This window comes from Stegostoma tigrinum, chromosome 18 (assembly GCF_030684315.1).
Source record: "Stegostoma tigrinum isolate sSteTig4 chromosome 18, sSteTig4.hap1, whole genome shotgun sequence".
Lineage (NCBI taxonomy): Eukaryota > Metazoa > Chordata > Chondrichthyes > Orectolobiformes > Stegostomatidae > Stegostoma > Stegostoma tigrinum.
Window position 1 is genome coordinate 18,362,289 of NC_081371.1, and position 21,895 is coordinate 18,384,183.

At 42.6% G+C, this 21,895-nt stretch overlaps 1 protein-coding gene across 2 annotated transcripts in view; it reads left to right on the forward strand.

Annotated features, from left to right (window-relative positions):
• LOC125460931 (protein bicaudal D homolog 1-like) overlaps positions 1 to 21,895 on the forward strand; it is a 249,135-nt gene that overhangs the window by 78,074 nt on the left and 149,166 nt on the right. For both annotated transcript variants that reach the window (XM_059652369.1, XM_059652370.1), the window contains exon 2: positions 9,178 to 9,390. In XM_059652369.1, the coding sequence (XP_059508352.1) occupies positions 9,178 to 9,390 (213 nt within the window). The remainder of the gene's footprint in view (positions 1 to 9,177; positions 9,391 to 21,895) is intronic.

The window sequence follows — 21,895 nt, forward strand, 5'->3', positions numbered from 1 at the left end:
TTGCTGGAAAATCTCAGCAGGCCTGGCAGCATTTGTGGAGAAAAATGGAGTTGATGTTTCACGTCCAGTGACCCTTCTTCATGGTTGGCTTATGTAGCAAGACACCTCTTCTTAGAAACCATATTTCTCTCTTTCTCAGTTAATATGATGCAAGCCCCGAATTAATTTATGCTTTCCTGAGAACTACAGGACTGAGAATTTAAACTGTACTGCATGATTAATGTTTTCTGTCTCCTCCATTTGCTCCTCTTCCCCACAACTCCCCCATGTCCTTACAGTCTCACATCACCTAGATCTGCCCACACTGTGGTAGATATCAACCTGTTCAGACGTTCTATGTCACGCATCTGGAGCTGGTAAGAATTGAACCCGGGCCTTCTGGCTAATAGATAGGGCACACAACCAATGAACTAGAGTTAGTCTCCATCCTAGGCCAATGTATATTGAGAACACCCAGCAGATGACTTGCCGTTACTTTGCTCGTGTTGTTGCACTGTTTGTTTTTGAATTGGGGAAACATCTTCCCCCTGCATCTTCTGTGGTTGCCACAGCTGGTCACACCGATTCAGCACAGGATAAACGTCTCTTTATAACTTCACCCTTTGCTCACTAAATATCGTGGTCACAGTTTTCTCATTGTCCACATTATTCACGTACAAAATGCACAGCTAAATTTGCTAAACCTGTTGTTTCTTTTAGAATTACAGAATCCTTACAGTGCAGAGAGAGGCCATTTGGCCCATCAAGTCTGCAGTAACCTTCTGAAGATCATCCCACCCAGATCCTTTCCGTATCCCCAAAACCTTGCACTTTTCCCTGGCTGATCTATCTGGTCTGCACCTCTCTGTACGCTATGGACAAGTTAGCATAGCCAAACTACCTAACCTGCACATCTTTGGACTGTGAGAGGAAACTGGAGCACCCAGCAGAAACTCTTGCAGACTTAGGGAGAATGTGCAATCTTCACACAGGACAGTGGCTTGAGGGTGGAATGAAATCCACGCCCCCAGCACTGTGAGGTAGCCATGCTATCCATTGAGCTACATATTACTTCACTGTAACACAGTTTAGACCCATTGCGTAGTTAATGTTTCAGTTTAAAAACAATCGCTGCAAGTTTTTTTTCGTGAAAGTAGATAGGATTCATCCAGAGCAGCAAAAATAAGCTTGCTTTCTGGCTCCATATCTTTGAACTTTGATACATGCAATGCCGTGCGATGGGTTGAAAGGCCAAATCTGTGTTGTGGACCCTATGTTCTGTTGGGTTGACCTGAGATGTTTATATGTGTCCTTAATAACTGTTGAAGTGCTGGAGCACATGAAAGTGTAATGAAGTACAAATCTATCACTGCTGGTGGTACTGGAAGCAGCAATTTGAACAAGTATTTAGGAGCATCTCAGTAGAAGTATATGATATGACATTAAAGTGTGTGATCTTTATGATTTGTTTGTACAATGCAAAATCAGGGCTGAAAGCCCAGTGCAGTACTGAGGGCATGCTGGGTTGGAGGGAATGCCATCTTTCAGACAATACATTAAAGCAAAGTGCCGTTGGCCCACTCAAGTCATGTAAAATACTCCATAAGACTATTTTGAAGAAGAGTAGCCCTGTTGTCCTGACCGATATTTATCCATCATTCAACGTTGCAAAACAAAAATAGATTATCTGACCATTATTATATAGCATGATTGTGGGCAAATTGGATGCAGTGTTTTCAACCTTACAGTAATAACTCACTTTACAGATAGTTCACAATTGACTGCAAAGCACTTTGAAGCATTCATTAGTCATAAAAGGTGCTATGTAAGTATACATGTTTATTGCTTGATGTGTGAAAAGGCCCAACTAAACCTGCTAACAACACTCCATGTATTGAGCATTGTTGAGCTTTTCTGCTTCAAACATCCCAATTAATCACATGCTTGGAATTCAATTTCAAATGATGACAAATTATCAATGAAACCTTAAGGCTGCAGTTGTATTACCAGTTTTAGCATCAGTTTGAAATTGTTTCAGTGTGATAGAATTCCAAGATCTAAAGCCTGACTGGAATCTTCAAGAATATTAGTGACTGTGAGGTACTTTAGGCCACTCTGAGGCCACAAAAGGCTTAGATAACATTTTGTTTTTATTGCAGTTACAGCAGGAGCAATGCAAAAGCAACGTTATGCTCAATAATGTTTGTAATGTAATTGCACCCAAAGAGATTTCATTTCTGATACACATTTACTGCATAAAGCAGTTCAGCGTTTTCTTAAATTTTCCAAAATCTTATTAATTGCTATTATATAGCTCTGCAGATCAGTAGCTAATATTATATTGGAGGCACATTATCTGACCTCTGTAACCTTTTAGATTGAATAGACTATCACACAGAGGCAGGCTCCTCAGCAGTTTAAATTTATGTGCATGAAATTTAACATTTAAAGGTGCTTTATAAGTATGATTGCAACCTTGACATCTTAATAATAGCACATGGGGTTTGGATATATTATTCTCATGACAATAAAGCTGATCATTTTCCCTTCCCCTCCTGCAACCAACTAAGAATTACGTGTGTCCAGTTGCTCTAAAAGAATTCTCAGGTTTTATTTCTGCATCGTTGATCGATAGTCTATTACATCTATTATTTGCTTCATGTGTGAAGAAGAATGTGTGATGATGATTTATAAATTATCTTAAAATGTGTTTGAAACTCTTGACCTTTTGCCTGATCCCTCAATCTTTTTGCTGATGTTTTCTGGATTTATCTTTTCTATATCACTTAAAATCTGATCCTCCTTTACAATAGTCCCCACTTTGCAACGAACTACAGTTCAAAAATGTACTTCATTGTAAAGCAAGTTGACACATTCTAAACTTGTAATTGGACCAAAGCATTGTATAATTTGACTTTTTTTTCTGATCCGTGTTTCCTGTGTTGATGATCCAGTTAAATGACTTATTGCTTTTGTTGGTTGATGCTTTGGTTGGTCACGTTGAACTTCTGACATTTCATTTTGTCAAATGTGTCACTGGATTGAGCATGCTTGTTATCCTTCTCTCCATGTACAGCTTATACTTCAGCAAGTGTTGTAGCTATTTGAATAATATGATGTCCCTCAAGCCTGCTCCACATTTAATATGATCATGGCTGATCATTGAACTTAACACCCTAATATTGCCTCACTCCATATCTCTTGACCCTTTAGTCACAAGGGCTGTATCTACCTCCTTCTTGAAAACATCATGTTTCGGCCTCAAATACTTTCTGTGGTAGTGAATTACACAGGCTCACCACTCTTTCTGGCTGAAGAAATTTCTCCTCATCTCAATCCTAAAATGTTTATGCTTCATACTTAAAATAGGACCCCCTGGTTCTGGACTCCTCCACACCAGGAACATCTCTCCAGAATCTAATCTGTCGAATCCTGTTAGAATTTTGTAGCTCTCTGTGAAATAACCCTGCATTCTTTGAAATCCAGTGAATACAATCCTAACCAACTCGATCTCTATCATACACCAGTCCTGACACTTCAGGAATCACTTTGGTAAATCTTTGCTGCACTCCATCTATAGTAAGTACATCCTTCCTCAGATAAGCAGACAAAAACTGCATGTAATATTCCAGATGTGGCCTCACCAGTGCTGTATATAATTGCAGTAACATATCCTTGTTCCTGTCCTGGAGTCCTGTCACTATGAAGGCCAACATACAGTTTGTCTTCTGCACTGCCTGCTGCACCTACGTGCTTACTTTCAGTGACTGGTGAACGAGGATACCAGGGTTATTGAACATCTTCCTCTCTCAATTAACAGCAATTCAAATAATAATCTGTGTTTCTTTTATTGCTGCCAAAGTAGATAACCTTACATTTTTCCACAATATACTGCATGTCCTATGCATTTTCCCTCTCACTCAATCTGTGCATATCAGACTGCAGCATCTCTCTGCATCCTCCTCACAGCTGACCCTTCCATCCAGCTTTGTGTCATCTGCATGTTTAGAGATATTACATTTAGTTCTCTGGTCTAAATCATTAACATGTGTTGAACTTGTGTCGTTACTGAACATCACCTATGCAGTGTTCTTCGTATGAAGGCAGATTTAGCATATTTTATTCTCTTCAAACAAGCCTTTTTTTTAATCAGATAACTAACTGCACCAAATTGTGGAAAAGAAGTGAAAATTAATTCAGCTCATATTTCAAAATACGTATAGACACATCTGTAAATCCCAAGAAGTAGACTTCTCATATTGTTGTCAGACTTATGACCAGTCCTCTCATCTTAGTGTTGATCTTTCTCTGCACCTTCTCTGAAGCTGTAACACTATATTCTCCATTCTGTTCTATTCCCTGATGTACTTTTGTAAGATATGATTTGTTTGGCTACTTTTCACTGTATATCAGTTCATGTGACAATAATAAATCAAATCACTATATCAAATCAGAGCATTTTAGTCCAAATTCACTGAATTCTAAACATTTACCATATACATGTACATATTGTAGTGTTACATGTTGGATTAATGAAAGCCAAAGAGCACGTTCCATACTTTTGTTTAAACCTACATTGGAGAACCCTGCAGGTGTAATAAAGAAGTTGATCGATGCTAAATACTGAATGCATTTTAGGGACTATTTAAGGAGGAGGCCAGCGTGTTGCTGTTTGTTTTTTATTATTAGTGAATGGTCTATGGCAGATCAGCAGTGGAGTATGCAGAGATATGCACCTTTTAAAAATTTAAGATTAGTATGGGTTAGGAATGCCATTCAACAAGTCTTAGTTCATGTTTCCCAGATAAGTCGTACAGACATTCAACTAAGATTCACTGATTCTTAAATGTCTCGAGTGTTGAATCCTTGCCATGTGGCAATTATTTCTCTGCTCTCTTCACCCTTTTCCAAGTTAATCTCCTCCATGTGACCAATTCACTTGCTCAATTTCCTGATCCCAATGCTAACTGAATATATTAATGATTCGTTTCCTACTGGTGCCCCTTCTCCAAAACTGTCTCTCTCAAAACTGTCTCATCTCCAATATCCATTCCTCTCTACCCACCTTTCCTCTTTTAAAATTGAACATGCTTCCTAACTGCACATCTACTCCAAATTGCTCATGTGTTTCTCGCAATCTGATTTCCATCCATTTTACAGCTTAAAAATTACTCTGCAGGATGTCATTCCCTAATTCTGTGACTGTGATTATGTTGTATTACACAGCTTATGTTCTTTGACTTTTCTGAAACATGCCTGACTCAACCTTTGCCGTTATCTAGATTGATGGATATTTCTTGCGTGTTTCCATTTCTGCCAAACTGAATATAGTCAAAACGCACATGATCAGCAGTATCTTCTTTTCCCTTTCTAAGACAGCTCTCTCCCGGGTCCCCAAGGGATTGTTTTGGCTTCACCTCATCTGCCAGTTTCCTTTCAGCAACATCATCTGTAGGTGAGATTTTGTGTGGCCACTTATAAAATACACATCTTCACATGTGCTCAGCCATTTGCTTGCCTCTGATCTGCCCATCCCTGTAGACATGGTGTAAGAGTGCCAGAAAATACAAAATGATGCAAGTCTTTCTTTTGTTTATTAGACTGCCATCTCTGAGAAACAGCTGAAGATTGTAAAGACTCCTTTAGGGTAGATTTTTCCTGCCATTTGAGAGGGAAGACTTTCATTACATGTCATTCCATTCTGAGCTGGATGTAAAGTCAGGTTTTAAAAGTGAGAGGACATAGTGTTCACTTCCACCTAAGAAGAGGCCATCTTTCACTCTGTCAGAACTGGAAGGTACAATTCAAAACACATTCTCTGCAACACAGCCTTTTCCTCCATCAACCTAGGTGGGTTTCGAGTTCTGTTCTAAAATAGGACCAGTTTTCTAATCTGTTGCACGATCTGATATCTGAAAAACACCGATTTCTGTCCCAGTAGTTTGCACATTTAAGTCAATGTCTTTCCATTTTTTAAGGTACAATCCTTAGCTACATGGCTGCATCCTTTCTTCTGGAGCAGAAGGCTGAGTGTTGAAACTTAATTCTAGATGATTAAACACACAACCTAGACTTCCAATGTTAGGTTAAAGGAATGCTACAATACTAAAAAGATGTTAAACAGGGTTCCCCTCTACTTTTTCGGGAGATTGTAAAAGATATCGTTACCTTATTGAAAGAAAAGTGAGGCAGTTCATCCACCCTGATGATATTTTCCTGAGCTATCAAAACTAACAGAGTGAGGTTGTCTGGATGTTATCATGTTGCTATTTCTGAGACCATACACATTTGGGCAAGTTGGCTGCCGTGTTTTCCCCACAGTATCGCAGTGACTACCCTTCAGAAGTACTTAATTAATTGTGAACAAAAACAAAGTTGCTGGAAAAGCTCAGCAGGTCTGGCAGCATCTGTCAGGGAAAAACAGAATTAACGTTTTGGATCCGGAAGGGTCACAAGCTCAAAACGTTAACTCTGTTTTTGTCCTTCACAGATGCTGCCTGAGCTGTTGAGCTTTTCCAGCAACTTTGTTTTTGTTCCTGATTTACAGCATCCACAGTTCTTTCAGTTTTTAATTAATTGTGAAGTTCTTTGGAATACCTGTAGGGTGTGAAAGTTCCTATATTAATGTAAGCTTTTGGTGTTTCTTTGTTTCTGAAATAATAGTAAATTAATATAAAATATTACGCCATTGTTTGAGCATCAGTGCAGACATCAGTACCACATTGTAAAATGGACATGAATGTTATAGCATGGATTCAGAATCACAAAATTGTTACTGTACAGAAGGAAGCCGTTTGGCTGATTATTTCTCTGTTGGCTCTCTAAAGGGATAGTTCACTTTGTGTATTATTTCACCTTCTCCCAGTAGACATTGTGCAGAAAAGTCTCTACTTTTCCAAATCCCTCTTGGATGCTTTGATTGAACTTGCCTCCATCACTCTCTCAGGCAGTGCACTCCTGACTCAAACTACCTGCTGTGTTAAGAACTGTTTCCTCAAGTTACCATTGTTTCTTTCATTAATTATCTTAAATATATGCCCTTATTTTCTAGACTTTCCCACTAACAGGAATGGTCTCTCCTTACCTAGTCTGACCAGAGCCCTCATGATTTGAACATTGCTACCAAATTTACTCTCACCCTTCATTTCCCAAGAAGTACAAGCCAATCTTCTCCAATCCATCCACTAACTGATGTCCTTGAGCCCTGGAACCATTTTAATTAAATTTGTAAACTCTTTATCCAAGATGTGGTGGCCAAACAGCATGTAGCATTCCAGCTGAGGCCAGACTATGTTTTATACAAGTTTTACATAACTTCCTTGTTCGTGTGTTCTGTGGTCCTTTTTATAAAACCTCGCATGGTGTCTGATTCACCAGGATGATGACAGGGATAGGATTATTGAGGAGAAACTTGAGGTACTGGAATTATTTGCACTAGGACAAAGAGGAAGTGAAGATTGGATAGCAATTCTGGAATATTGTAACAAAGTGGCTAGGGAAAATTTAGTTCCTCTGGTTGGAGTGGGACTGAAAAGAAATCAATCTAAAATAATAATCAAGAGTGAGGAGCCAGCACCTAAGATTTTCTTTTCATACAAGTGGGATTGGAAAATAGAGTACTAAGTCACAGGCAATAGTTGAGGCAGAAATCATTGGATCTTTTAGTGGTAAATTGGAAAAAAGCAAATTGGAAACAGGGGAACAAAGTCTACGAGAAGAAAGCAGAGCTATATGGGCTATCTTTAGATTGTTGCAATGAAAAGCTGGCACAGATGCGATTGACAGAGTGGCCTCTTGTAACAAAATAAAACAAAAACATTTGTGCCATAGTTTAAGAACAGAAGAAATAGGTACAGGTACAGCCTGCACAGTCATTCAAGGAGATCATGGCTGAACGTGCACATTACCTTTATTTTCCCAACCAGTCCTTGGTACAGTGTAAGAGGCTGCACCTAAATAGATTCCAAATTTACATTATTATCGGGCATGCAAGCGTTAGAAATTGTAGATTAAGAGAAATTGTGGATTAGCACATAATGAATAATTCTTAGTGAATAACCAGAGTAGGATGTATCTCATGTGTCCCTTGACCAAAACAATTGCCACGAAATTCTCCATTGACTGGTAGTTGATGGCTGGCTGTATGGGACAACACATCTTCAGATGGACTGAATGGGTTGTCATTTTGCACGTAATGGGAGCCACTGTTCTTTGCAGAAACTACTCTGATCCTTAACACAGCTGTGGTTATTTTAAAGAACTATTTGACAGGGATGAGATTTACTGAGAGCCATTGTTTGAGCTGGTAAATGATACTGGAATCAAGAATCTTTTGGTCCAGTACCAGAAGTGTGCCAAGCTACAGCAATTATCGCCAGCCATGTTGGTGTTTCTGCAGACTCAACAATTTGCTGGTGATGATGTACTAGGTGCTATTCCTTAACCCTAGGTAACCGAAATCCAGATATTCAAATAATTAATCCTGAAAATCCTTCTAAGTGCAGAATGAATGTCTGCCTGATAGAACCAGATGCTTGAGTAACATTTAATTATTTAGTGTGATTGAAGTGATTACAATATAAGCCTCAACTCTCCTGGAATGAGAAATGTACACCCTGCTGAGGACAACAACTTCATGCCATATTTCAGTATATATATCAATCGTGAGTGTCTGATATGAGAGATACTGTTATTGCACAATATCTGGAGGAGCTGGGTGCGTTGGACAGCAAGATCCTGATTTTCACATTTAATTGCATCATTGTGGTTCCATGAGATTTTTCTCCTCTTTACGCTTTAATGCCAGACAGACAGTCTCCCTCTTTCACTGCAAATTCCTGGTCTATATATCTCACAAGTCTTTTCTGTGACTAGGATGCACATAATGATTATCTTCCTCTCCTTTTTAAGGTGTCAATGTACTTGGCATCACAGCTGGGGCAAAGAATTATTTGCACATTTCTATCAGATCAGCAGATCTTAGTTTTTTTACTGTTTTTCAGTCTTTGTGTTTTGTATAATGTTATACAGTTGCAACGTTTTACTTGTATTCCCAAGTGTGTGTCATTGCTACAAATAACGTAGATATAGAGTGCTTTAACTCCATGTGTAATCTGTTGAACGATTGCAAGTAAAGCTCAATGTTCCTGTCTTTATGCAACCAAAAGAATTACAGATGTCAATGCATTTATTTTTCAGGCATTTGGACAGGCATATTCAAACCATCGTAAAGTTGCAGAAGATGGGGAGACCCGTGAAGAGACCCTCCTGCAGGAATCTGCCTCAAAAGAGGCCTATTACCTCAGTAAGATTCTGGAGCTACAGACAGAGCTGAAACAAGTCAGGACAGTTGTGGTGAATGTCCAGTCTGAAAATGAACGACTCAGCGCTGTTTCTTTGGACCTCAGAGAGGTAACCATGGTGCTATTGCTGCTCCAGCCAAAATGCAAGAAATATCATATTACCCAGTTTTAGGAAAGCAGAATCAATGAGAGCAGTACACTAAATGATCACACTTCTGTAAAGCTGAGTTAATTTGTGAGAAATACCTGGCAATTTCAATAGCTTTTGGTTGAGCTGGCTGGTGTCATCTGTATTTTAATGCATTGTTTCATGATGTTGTGAAATAGAGACAGAACAGCGATCCTTTTTTTAACCTTTCTGAAAGTTCCCTTTTTGTTGACTAAAGGTACTGAGTAATGCTGAGTCATAATTTCATGAGTACAGACCTCCAACACTGCACTCAAGTGGCCATTCTTCACGCAGTCTTCGCAAATGAGAGTATACAGACCATTCAGTTGTGGTGGGCGGTCTTGGGGAGGGAAACATAATTGTAGCCAATCTTCTTTTCGTCTGTTACCCGCACATATTATGGCAGAGATCCTCAGAAGTGGCACTTCCCTTTCTCATAGTCCTGAGCTCATGACGGAGTTGCAACCAATTGATTTTCATTAGTTAAACATTAGAAACCTTAATGCCAAACTTGAACAGCACATGTCTTGTCTGCTGTGGTGTGAACATCCTATAATGTCCACTGACACTGTTCTAGCCAGGGTACTGCAGCAAATTGTATTATGAGCATTTCCACAAACATTAAATCAGTACAAGCCAGCCTGAGTGATAGAATATCTTACATCAGTTCTGTATGTAGAGAGTATAGAGGTCAGTTAGCTGGATGGCTGGTTTGCAATGCAGAGTGATGCCAAAATTGTCAGTTCAGTTCCCAAACCAGCTGAGATTAGGATGAAGGTTCTGGCTTTATAACTTCACCTGTAGAGTCACCACCTTTCTTTGTGACAGAGCACCCCTATGTAGTGGATTAAATTGCAAAGAAAGTTGGAGGAGTATCCATAAATCAAGTTCTTTCTCTAAGATTTCCCGCGTACAGAAGCACATTGATTTTGTATTTCTGTGACAATAATTTGCTTCCTATAATTTGACAACTCTGAGCTGTTAATATTTTCTGGCTATTTTTCTCAAACAATTTGAAGATGCATCTGATAACACTCTCAGTGGTTATTTCTCTAGTGCAATCAGTAGGAACAACAATTTAGATCCACTTTTACATTTAGTCAGTTGAACATACAAACATACCAAACAGGCATAGAAGTGACCATTCAGCTCTCAAACCTGGCCTACAACTCAAATAGGATCATGGTTATTCTATCTGTATTCCAAGTTCCACATCCCCATCTACCTCTGATTACCTTTTCCTGCCTAAGGAGGACCTATTCACCTCTATCTTAAAAATAGTCATTGACTCTACCATCTTCTGAGACAGTGTTCCAGAATCACACAGCCCTGTGAAAGAAAATCAAGTCCTCATCCTCTTCACTGGTTCCACACTGACCCAACAGAGGAAATATCCTTTCCATATCCAGACTATTCGGGATGCTATACACTTCAATCAAGTCAGCCCCAACCCCCACCCCCCAACTCCTCTAAACTCCAGTGGAAACAAACCAGCCTATCCAGTCTTTCCTCAAAAATCTCACTCCAGATATCAATCTATTAAACCACTTGTGACGCATTCATATCTTTCCTTATACAAGGAGAATAGATGTGCATTTGAAATATGGACTTGCTGATGCCCTGTATAACATCTTTATTTTTATGTTCAGTTCCTCTCATAATAAAAGATAGCATTCCACTGCCCTCCTGACTGTGTACTGTATCTGCATATTTATTTTTTGTGCCTCTTGTATTCAAGCATCTAGATCCCTCTGCAGTCATTCTCTGTTTAAATAATACCCTGTTTTCTCATTCTTCCTGGCAAAGTGAATGACTTCATATTTTGAGATAATGGGAAGTGCAGATGCTGGAGAATTCCAAGATAATAAAATGTGAGGCTGGATGAACACAGCAGGCCAAGCAGCATCTCAGGAGCACTAAAGCTGACGTTTCGGGCCTAGACCCTTCATCGGAGAGGGGGATGGGGAGAGGGAGCTGGAATAAATAGGGAGAGAGGGGGAGGCGGACCGAAGATGGAGAGTAAAGAAGATAGGTGGAGAGAGTATAGGTGGGGAGGTAGGGAGGGGATAGGTCAGTCCAGGGAAGACGGACAGGTCAAGGAGGTGGGATGAGGTTAGTAGGTAGCTGGGGGTGCGGCTTGGTGTGGGAGGAAGGGATGGGTGAGAGGAAGAACCGGTTAGGGAGGCAGAGACAGGTTGGACTGGTTTTGGGATGCAGTGGGTGGGGGGGAAGAGCTGGGCTGGTTTAGGGATGCAGTAGGGGAAGGGGAGATTTTGAAACTGGTGAAGTCCACATTGATACCATTAGGCTGCAGGGTTCCCAGGTGGAATATGAGTTGCTGTTCCTGCAACCTTCGGGTGGCATCATTGTGGCAGTGCAGGAGGCCCATGATGGACATGTCATCTAGAGAATGGGAGGGGGAGTGGAAATGGTTTGCGACTGGGAGGTGCAGTTGTTTGTTGCGAACTGAGCGGAGGTGTTCTGCAAAGCGGTCCCCAAGCCTCCGCTTGGTTTCCCCAATGTAGAGGAAGCCACACCGGGTACAGTGGATGCAGTATACCACATTGGCAGATGTGCAGGTGAACCTCTGCTTAATGTGGAATGTCATCTTGGGGCCTGGGATAGGGGTGAGGGAGGAGGTGTGGGGGCAAGTGTAGCATTTCCTGCGGTTGCAGGGGAAGGTGCCGGGTGTGGTGGGGTTGGAGGGCAGTGTGGAGCGAACAAGGGAGTCATGGAGAGAGTGGTCTCTCCGGAAAGCAGACAGGGGAGGGGATGGAAAAATGTCTTGGGTGGTGGGGTCGGATTGTAAATGGCGAAAGTGTCGGAGGATGATGCGTTGTATCCGGAGGTTGGTAGGGTGGTGTGTGAGAACGAGGGGGATCCTCTTAGGGCGGTTGTGGCGGGGGCGGGGTGTGAGGGATGTGTTGCGGGAAATACGGGAGACGCGGTCAAGGGCGTTCTCGATCACTGTGGGGGGAAAGTTGCGGTCCTTAAAGAACTTGGACATCTGGGATGTGCGGGAGTGGAATGTCTTATCGTGGGAGCAGATGCGGCGGAGGCGGAGGAATTGGGAATAGAGGATGGAATTTTTGCAGGAGGGTGGGTGGGAGGAGGTGTATTCTAGGTAGCTGTGGGAGTCGGTGGGCTTGAAATGGACATCAGTTACAAGCTGGTTGCCTGAGATGGAGACTGAGAGGTCCAGGAAGGTGAGGGATGTGCTGGAGATGGCCCAGGTGAACTGAAGGTTGGGGTGGAAGGTGTTGGTGAATTGGATGAACTGTTCGAGCTCCTCTGGGGAGCAAGAGGCGGCGCCGATACAGTCATCAATGTACCGGAGGAAGAGGTGGGGTTTGGGGCCTGTGTAGGTGCGGAAGAGGGACTGTTCCACGTAACCTACAAAGAGGCAGGCATAGCTGGGGCCCATGCGGGTGCCCATGGCCACCCCCTTAGTCTGTAGGAAGTGGGAGGAGTCAAAAGAGAAGTTGTTGAGGGTGAGGACGAGTTCAGCTAGGCGGATGAGAGTGTCGGTGGAGGGGGACTGGTCGGGCCTGCGGGACAGGAAGAAGCGGAGGGCCTTGAGGCCATCTGCATGCGGAATGCAGGTGTATAGGGACTGGACGTCCATGGTGAATATGAGGTGTTGGGGGCCAGGGAATTGGAAGTCCTGGAGGAGGTGGAGGGCGTGGGTGGTGTCACGGACGTAGGTGGGGAGTTCCTGGATCAAAGGGGAGAAAATGGAGTCCAGATAGGTGGAGATGAGTTCGGTGGGGCAGGAGCAGGCTGAGACGATGGGTCGACCAGGGCAGGCAGGCTTGTGGATTTTGGGAAGGAGATCGAATACGGGCCGTGCGGGGTTGGGGAACAATGAGGTTGGAGGCTGTGGGTGGGAGGTTCCCTGAGGTGATGAGGTCGTGAATGGTGTTGGAGATGATGGTTTGGTGCTCGGGTGTGGGGTCATGATCGAGGGGGCGGTAGGAGGTGGTGTCGGAGAGTTGGCGTCTGGCCTCAGCGATGTAGAGGTCAGTGCGCCATACTACCACTGCGCCACCCTTGTCTGCGGGTTTGATGGTGAGGTTGGGGTTGGAGCGGAGGGAGCGGAGGGCTGCCCGTTCTGTGGGGGGAGAGGTTGGAGTGGGTGAGAGGGATGGAGAGGTTGAGGCGGTTAATGTCTCGACGGCAGTTGGAGATGAAGAGGTCGAGGGAGGGTAGGCGGCCGGGGGGTGGTGTCCAGGAGGAGGACTTGTGTTGGAAGCGGGTGAAGGGGTCAGTGGAAGGAGGGTTAGGTTCCCGGTTGAAGAAGTAGGCATGGAGGCGAAGACGGCGGAAAAACTGCTCTATGTCCAACCGTGACTGGTATTCGTTGATGTGTGGTTGTAGGGAAACAAAGGTGAGCCCCTTACTAAGGACTGACCGTTCGTCCTCAGTCAGTGGGAGGTCTGGGGGGATGGTGAAGATGCGGTGGTGAAGATGGTGAACAGTTCATCCACTTCACCAACACCTTCCACCCCAACCTTCAGTTCACCTGGCCATCTCCAGCACATCCCTCACCTTCCTTGTCCTCTCAGTCTCCATCTCAGGCAACCAGCTTGTAACTGATGTCCATTTCAAGCCCACTGACTCCCACAGCTACCTACAATACACCTCCTCCCACCCACCCTCCTGCAAAAATTCCATCCTCTATTCCCAATTCCTCCGCCTCCGCCGCATCTGCTCCCACGATAAGACATTCCACTCCCGCACATCCCAGATGTCCAAGTTCTTTAAGGACCGCAACTTTCCCCCCACAGTGATCGAGAACGCCCTTGACCGCGTCTCCCGTATTTCCCGCAACACATCCCTCACACCCCGCCCCCGCCACAACCGCCCTAAGAGGATCCCCCTTGTTCTCACACACCACCCTACCAACCTCCGGATACAACGCATCATCCTCCGACACTTTCGCCATTTACAATCCGACCCCACCACCCAAGACATTTTTCCATCCCCACCCCTGTCTGCTTTCCGGAGAGACCACTCTCTCCGTGACTCCCTTGTTCGCTCCACACTGCCCTCCAACCCCACCACACCCGGCACCTTCCCCTGCAACCGCAGGAAATGCTACACTTGCCCCCACACCTCCTCCCTCACCCCTATCCCAGGCCCCAAGATGACATTCCACATTAAGCAGAGGTTCACCTGCACATCTGCCAATGTGGTATACTGCATCCACTGTACCCGGTGCGGCTTCCTCTACATTGGGGAAACCAAGCGGAGGCTTGGGGACCGCTTTGCAGAACACCTCCGCTCAGTTCGCAACAAACAACTGCACCTCCCAGTCGCAAACCATTTCCAGTCCCCCTCCTATTCTTTAGATGACATGTCCATCATGGGCCTCCTGCACTGCCACAATGATGCCACCCGAAGGTTGCAGGAACAGCAACTCATATTCCACCTGGGAACCCTGCAGCCTCATGGTATCAATGTGGACTTCACCAGTTTCAAAATCTCCCCTTCCCCTACTGCACCCCTAAACGAGCCCAGTTCATCCCCTCCCCCCACTGCACCACACAACCAGCCCAGCTCTTCCCCCCCACCCACTGCATCCCAAAACCAGTCCAACCTGTCTCTGCCTCCCTAACCGGTTCTTCCTCTCACCCATCCCTTCCTCCCACCCCAAGCCGCACCCCCATCTACCTACTAACCTCATCCCACCTCCTTGACCTGTCCGTCTTCCCTGGACTGACCTATCCCCTCCCTACCTCCCCACCTATACTCTCTCCACCTATCTTCTTTTCTCTCCATCTTCGGTCCGCCTCCCCCTCTCTCCCTATTTATTCCAGTTCCCTCTCCCCATCCCCCTCTCCGATGAAGGGTCTAGGCCCGAAACGTCAGCTTTTGTGCTCCTGAGATGCTGCTTGGCCTGCTGTGTTCATCCAGCCTCATTTTATTATCTTGGACTTCATATTTTCCCATATTATACTCCATCTGCCAGATTTTTGCCCACTCACTCAACCTATCTATATCCATCTGCAACTGCCTTATGTCTTCTTCACAACATAGTTTCCTTCCTAGTTTGGTATCATTTGTGTATTTATTAACTTTGTCTTTGCTCTGTTCATCTAAGTCATTGATGTAAATGATGAAAAGTCAAGATCACAGCACAGCAGCTGCCAGACTGCACTTGTCACATCATTGTTAAAGACCCATTTGCTAATACTGTCGAAAGCTCAGCAGGTCTGGCAGCATCTGTGAAGAAAAAATCAGAGTTAACATTTCGGATCCGGTGACCCTTCCTTGAGGAAGAGTCATCGGACCCAGAACGTTAACTCAGATTTTTTCTTCACATGTGTTGCCAGACCTGCTGAGCTTTTCCAGCAACTTCTGTTATTGTTCCTGATTTACAGCACCTGCAGTTCTTTTGGTTTTTGTTAATACTGTCTGTTTTCTGCCAGTTGGCCAGCTAACCAGTCTTTTTATCAATGGTAATATGTTACTCCATGGACCATTTTATTTTCCATAATAGCCTTTGATATGGCACCTTATCAAATGCCTTCTGGAAGTCCAAGTATAGTCTGTCTACATTACCCGCAGTAATGTTAGTCCCCCAAATAAGTTGGTTAAACATGATTTTTCTTTGATAAAACTACGCCAACTTTTCCTGATTGCCATGAACTTTTCTTAGTGCACAACTATAATCTCTTTAATGATCAATTCTGCATAACAGGCTTTCTGCCTTGCTCCCTCCTTGAATAGAGGGATTATATTTGCTACTTGCCAGTCTGCTGTAACCTTTCCTGACTTTAGAGGAGTCTGTAAAATTATCTCAAGCTCATCTAGTACTTCTTTAAAAAAACAAAGTTAATCTGGGCCAAGTGACTTGTTCGCCTGCAGTTCCATCGCTTTGCTTGGTACTACTTCCTTTATGTAACTTAGGCATGTTCCTTTCTCCCTTTCACCTCTAGATTTGCAGGTATTGCTGGAATGTTCATTGTTTCCTTTATAGTGAAGACATGCTCAGTTTGTAACTCATCGCCCTGACACTTGCTTGGACGAGTGCTTCCCTAACAATACACAAGGAGCACCACTTCCATCTAGAAGGACAAGAGCAGCAGATAAATGCTATACCACATGCTATAACTTCCCCTCCAAGCCACTCAAGTATCTCGACTTGGAAGTAAAGCACCATTCCTTCTTGAGTCAAAGTCCTGAAGCTCTGTCCTTATCGGCATTATAGGTATCTCTACACCAATTAAACGACAATGGTTCAAGAATGCAGCTCAAGAGTGGGCAATATATAAGATGGCCCACCCAGTGACATCCTCATCCTATGAATGAGTTAAAAGAAGTGTTCTGCGCAATGGCCTTCATTCAACCACTGCTAGTGTAAAATATAAATTAACGACTTATGAAACATATTGCCATTTGTAAGATCTTGATGCACACAAAACTGCAGCCACGTTTACTTATATACCACCACCTTGTAAAGGGCATCTGGGGATGGGCAATAAGTGCTGGCCTAGCTGTGACACCCATATCCCATGGATGAATGAGAAAAGGCAAAACGTTTGTTCCTTTTATTTGCTGTTTCCTTGTAATTTAACTGTTAAATACTTTTTCTTACTCTCTAGAAAATGACACTTATTTTACTTAACTTTTCTTATTTTAAATATCTGTTGAAACCATTGATATCCATCTTTACACTTCCAGAGAGCATTCTCTGTACTCTAATTTCTCCTTTCTGCTTCATCTTCTGGTCATTCTCCGCCATTCCTTGTATTCTGACCTCCCACTTATCTTCGTACAGTTACACACTTATTATTCAAGAGTGATGCTTTCCCTAATTCATTTAATTAACCACAGACACTGAGTCCTCCATTTTGAAATTTTATTTATTGAAGAATTATATTTATTCTGAGTATTCTGAATCATTCCCTTGAAAAGTATCTATTAATATAGCTCTAGCCATGTGTGCCAATTCACTCAGCTTTTATTCTAGTGGTATTCATTATTTATGTTTTAAATATTAGTTTTAAACCCAGTCTTCTCCCTTTCAAACTTGATGCACAATTCAATCATATTGTGGTTGCTGCTACTGCGGGCTGCAATAACTCTGAGATTATTTAATCCTGCCACATTGCACAATATCAAGTTTAATATAACTTGCTCTCTTGTTTCTGAAATGTGCTGCTCTAAGAAACTATCTCAAAAGCATCCTATGTAATCCTCACCCAGACCATTACTGCCAAGCTGATTGTTCCAATTTATATGTAGAGTGACATCACCCACAATTATTCTTGTCTCTTTATCACAAATGCCCAATATTTCTTTTTGCATATTTTGACCCATGACAGTTAGGGAGCATATAGATGAAAGGCTTTCTACACCATGGTACCATTGTCAGTTTGTTTATCTAGCCTGCAGCCACTGTTTCAATTAAACAAAATGAGAGCACCTGGGGTCTTCTGGACAGTTGCAGAGACTGGCGCTCCTGCATTCCTATCCTCTGGGTCACCTAACCTGCCTCACTCACAGTCAGTGTGTCCTGTCCCTGACCACTGATCAAATCGGAACACAAAGACATGTGACTTCCATCTGGTGATGCATCACAGTGTCTGTAGTTCAGTCTCCAGCTCATAAACTCTGAATTGAAGCTGTCTGAATTTCAAACTCTTAGCCCTGTCTACATTACTCATGTTGTCTGGCATGCAAGTAATTCTGCATTACAGCGTCATTCGGTTGACACCCCAGTTTTAGTTATGCCTGGTGCCCTAGTAGGTTTTCTTGTGCTATCTTCTCAAACTAGCCTCATTACCTGTGCATCATTACCTATGGCAACCCACTTGTCGCGTTGTCTCACCCACTGCAGACAGGGTACAGGACACTGCCAGGACCTCTCAGGATTCCTGCCATCAGTGCCATCTTTGAAGCCCAACTGTGCATTCAATCAATCTCTGTCAGTCTGTAGCTGATTTCTGTGATTGTTATCAATTGTCCCAGACATGTCAAGTAAAGGGGAATTGGCACCTCTCTTTACTGATGTGGACCTGGACGTGCTGGGGGACGGGGGATGTATGTGGCAGCTAACACCGATGGAGTGGGCTGTGAAATGTTACTGCCTTGGTTTTCACGACAAATATCTGAAGGAGCAATAAGCTGGAGTCACCCGGTTACCACTAACTCTTTCATGCTGGGAATTGTCATCATCTAGTTTTTAATTTGGTGGGTAGGAGAATGGGAAGGTGCAGATAATGAGATGAGCTGAAAATAATGGGATGCTAAATACATGTTGATACATGCGAATAGGTCTCTTGCCATTTGCTGGTGAGAATCTTGTCTCGCCAGTCAGCATTTGACGAAAAAAACTGGACATTTTGTTTTTGTCATTGGGAATCTTATCGCTGGTGATCTCACTTGATTCTTAAAACTTTCTCGTTAATACCCACATCACTCAGTGGTTGGGAAAAAAAACTCAGCCCAATATGTTTGACAGATATGTTTAGTGATGATCATTCCCTTAAATGAAACAGAGTTGGAGCTGTGATAATTTACATTGTTCAAGTTTGGGAGCCCTGCCAATGATTGAGAAAGCCTGTCGATATTCGCTTTTTGATTTACCTCTTTACCTATTTATCTGATTCCCTTCAGCAGTGTGATTATCACATTTCCACTTGGTGTCTACAACTGTTTGATGTAGCTGTGACTCTAGAATTGGCTAACTAAAAGGGTAACACTCACTGACTGTGAGAAAGTAGGGGAATTCCTAAACATTCATCTGGAGAAACAGAAGCTTCCACAGCCCAAATAGTTCTGTTCCTCTTAGAAGTCCCTTGGGATTGAGGATGACTTCCATCCTCTCTGGTTCACTGGATTTTGAGAAGATTGACAAAGTCCATCTGTAGACTCCGAGATAACAAGGTGTGGAGCTGGATGAACACAGCAGGCCAAGCAGCACCTTAGAAGCAGGAAAGCTGACGTTTCAGGCCTAGACCCTTCATCAGAAATTTCTGATGAAGGGTCTAGGCCTGAAATGTCAGCTTTCTTGCTCCTCAGATGCTGCTTGGCCTGCTGTGTTCATCCAGCTCCACACCTTGTTATCTCGGATTCTCCAGCATCTGCAGTTCCTATTATCTCCATCTGTGGACTCTGTTCTTTATTTGAAGGCGTGCACAAATATTGGTGTTAGGAGGTTTCTGTGCTCTCTCCAACATCTCCCCTTTGGTTTTGTATACTCTCTCAACACATCTCACACGATGTGCCAAAGTTGATGTCAATGTTCGTAAGTTCCCAAGCTATGATTGCAGTGCAGTGCTCAGGTCTGCGATGGCTGGGTTGTCATTGTGATAGGTGGAAAATGGCTGTGTGTGATTTTGTTATAAACATGGGATAGGTTGTTGCAAATGGCAACCATATAGCCTCAGTAGAATGGGTCTTGGTCCAATGGCAGTATTCTGGTAGTTAGAGATCAGGCTATACTACTCACATTGTTATGGTCTGTGCATGACCTTACCTGTGCATTAAATACCCTGTGGCCAAGAACAGACGGAAAGAGAAGAATAGTGGAACCAAAAAACAGACACAGACTAAGCAGGATATTGAAGTCTTAATCATTCCAATGATGAGGGAGAAGGCAATAGACTGGGTCTTTTGGTAGAAGTTGGATCTTCTGATTTAATCCAGAGCAGGAATGTCTTCTTGATGCCTAGAAGAGTCTAGGAGTTTGAAGCCAAGCTTAAAAGATGATGTTCCAAGCTACGAAATGCTATCCTCAAATTGGTAGGAGGCCTCAAATTTTCACCCCAGAAATATATGTTTTATATATATTGTACTGCATGCATAAAATCAAACAGGTGTTCTAAGCTGCATTGTGGAGTAGGAATTTAAGACATGCTCAGAGCAGACTGTGCATAGAATTCTGAGTGGTGCACAGAATCAGGTTGTCGAGCAAAAATAAATGATATATGAAACTGGTTCATGCTAACCCATCAACTAACTGCTGTAGCAAGCGAATTTGGTGTTCACGAAAACTGGTGTAAGAACAGAGGAAAAAGAACTCCACTCTGAAGAAGATTCCCAAAACCAATTATAGTATGGAACAAGAACGTGCCATTGGCCTGATCTTGAGAAGCATGTATTGAATGTGTCTTCAAATTGACTCAGGTCTTTTGGAAGCTACAGAGTTGTTTTGTCATGGTAAAAGATTTTCTACCTCTTTCTCCCACTGCCTCAGCTGAAAAATTCACAATCTTCTGGTATTGCTGCTTGATAGCCTTTTTATTGGAACCATGCAAAATTGACAAAGAAAATTGAAAATTCTCTTTTTTAAAAAAAAGTCCTGCTTCAACTTTCCTTTTCCAACCAGGCATGTAAATTTCAATAAACTTCAGAAAGTTTCTTTACCTACTCCCAGCATCCTCATCTATGCTAATTATTGTTTTCTTCTTGATTTTGGAGAATGTAGTCCTTACTTGAGAACTCTCTATACTTCTCGTGGGCATATTTGATATTAGAACTGATGGGTCCCTGTCCCAGAAGATATTCAGTCTTCTTATGGCTGACCTTGAAACTGACATCGGGTGCTGAATGTAGGAGATGCTCCATTTCACAGCATAAAGAGCCCTCATATTAAATAACATTAAATTTACAACAATTTCCAATGGAGAAAATGGAAAAGTGAAAGTTTTCTATCATATATACAATTGTTTAGTCACTAAGTCCTTGTATTTCCACAGACCAATTGATTCATTCACCGAATGTGTACCAGTCAGCAGTCAGCGTCAGGACAGCAGGTCAAACCTAGGTCACACCATCACAATCATTTAACTGAGTGTAACCCACTATTAACAGTGGGATATTAGAAGTGTACCAGTACTGCCACATGTTGATGAGGATGTGGTGTTGTGCTAATCATGTCATAACGGTTAGTGCATGTTATAATACAATGGTCTGTATGTTGTTGTAGAAATGATGATGAGCTAATCTGCATTCTTCTATTATTTAGAACTGTATCAAATTTAAAAACTTAAGGTATCTGCACATGTTCAGTTAAAAGCAGAAAGTGAGAAGTTAACTGAGTAGCCAGGCTATTTCAAAAGCTGCACCACACCAGTATCTTGTTCGGAGACTTATTATTGAAATATACAGAAGGACGTGAAATTTAAATAGATTACACATTAAACAGACTAGAAAATGTTGCTTACCCATTCAAGTGTGTGAAGTTTTAGTGATGTGATATGATTTTGTTGTTGCCAGAAGCAAACCTCTTTTGCTAAAAGTTAATTTGTATAATCCAAATTCTGTTTCTTCAGATTTTAATTATTGTTGAGGCCTAAATTTTATTTTTACTTTCTGTCTCATTTATATCTTACTCTAAAGGTCATATTTCTTTCCTTCTCTATTTTGCTTTAATTAGAGTTAAGCACCCTTTCTACTTTGAACTTCGCGTCTGAATAGTGATTCTTCATTCTGA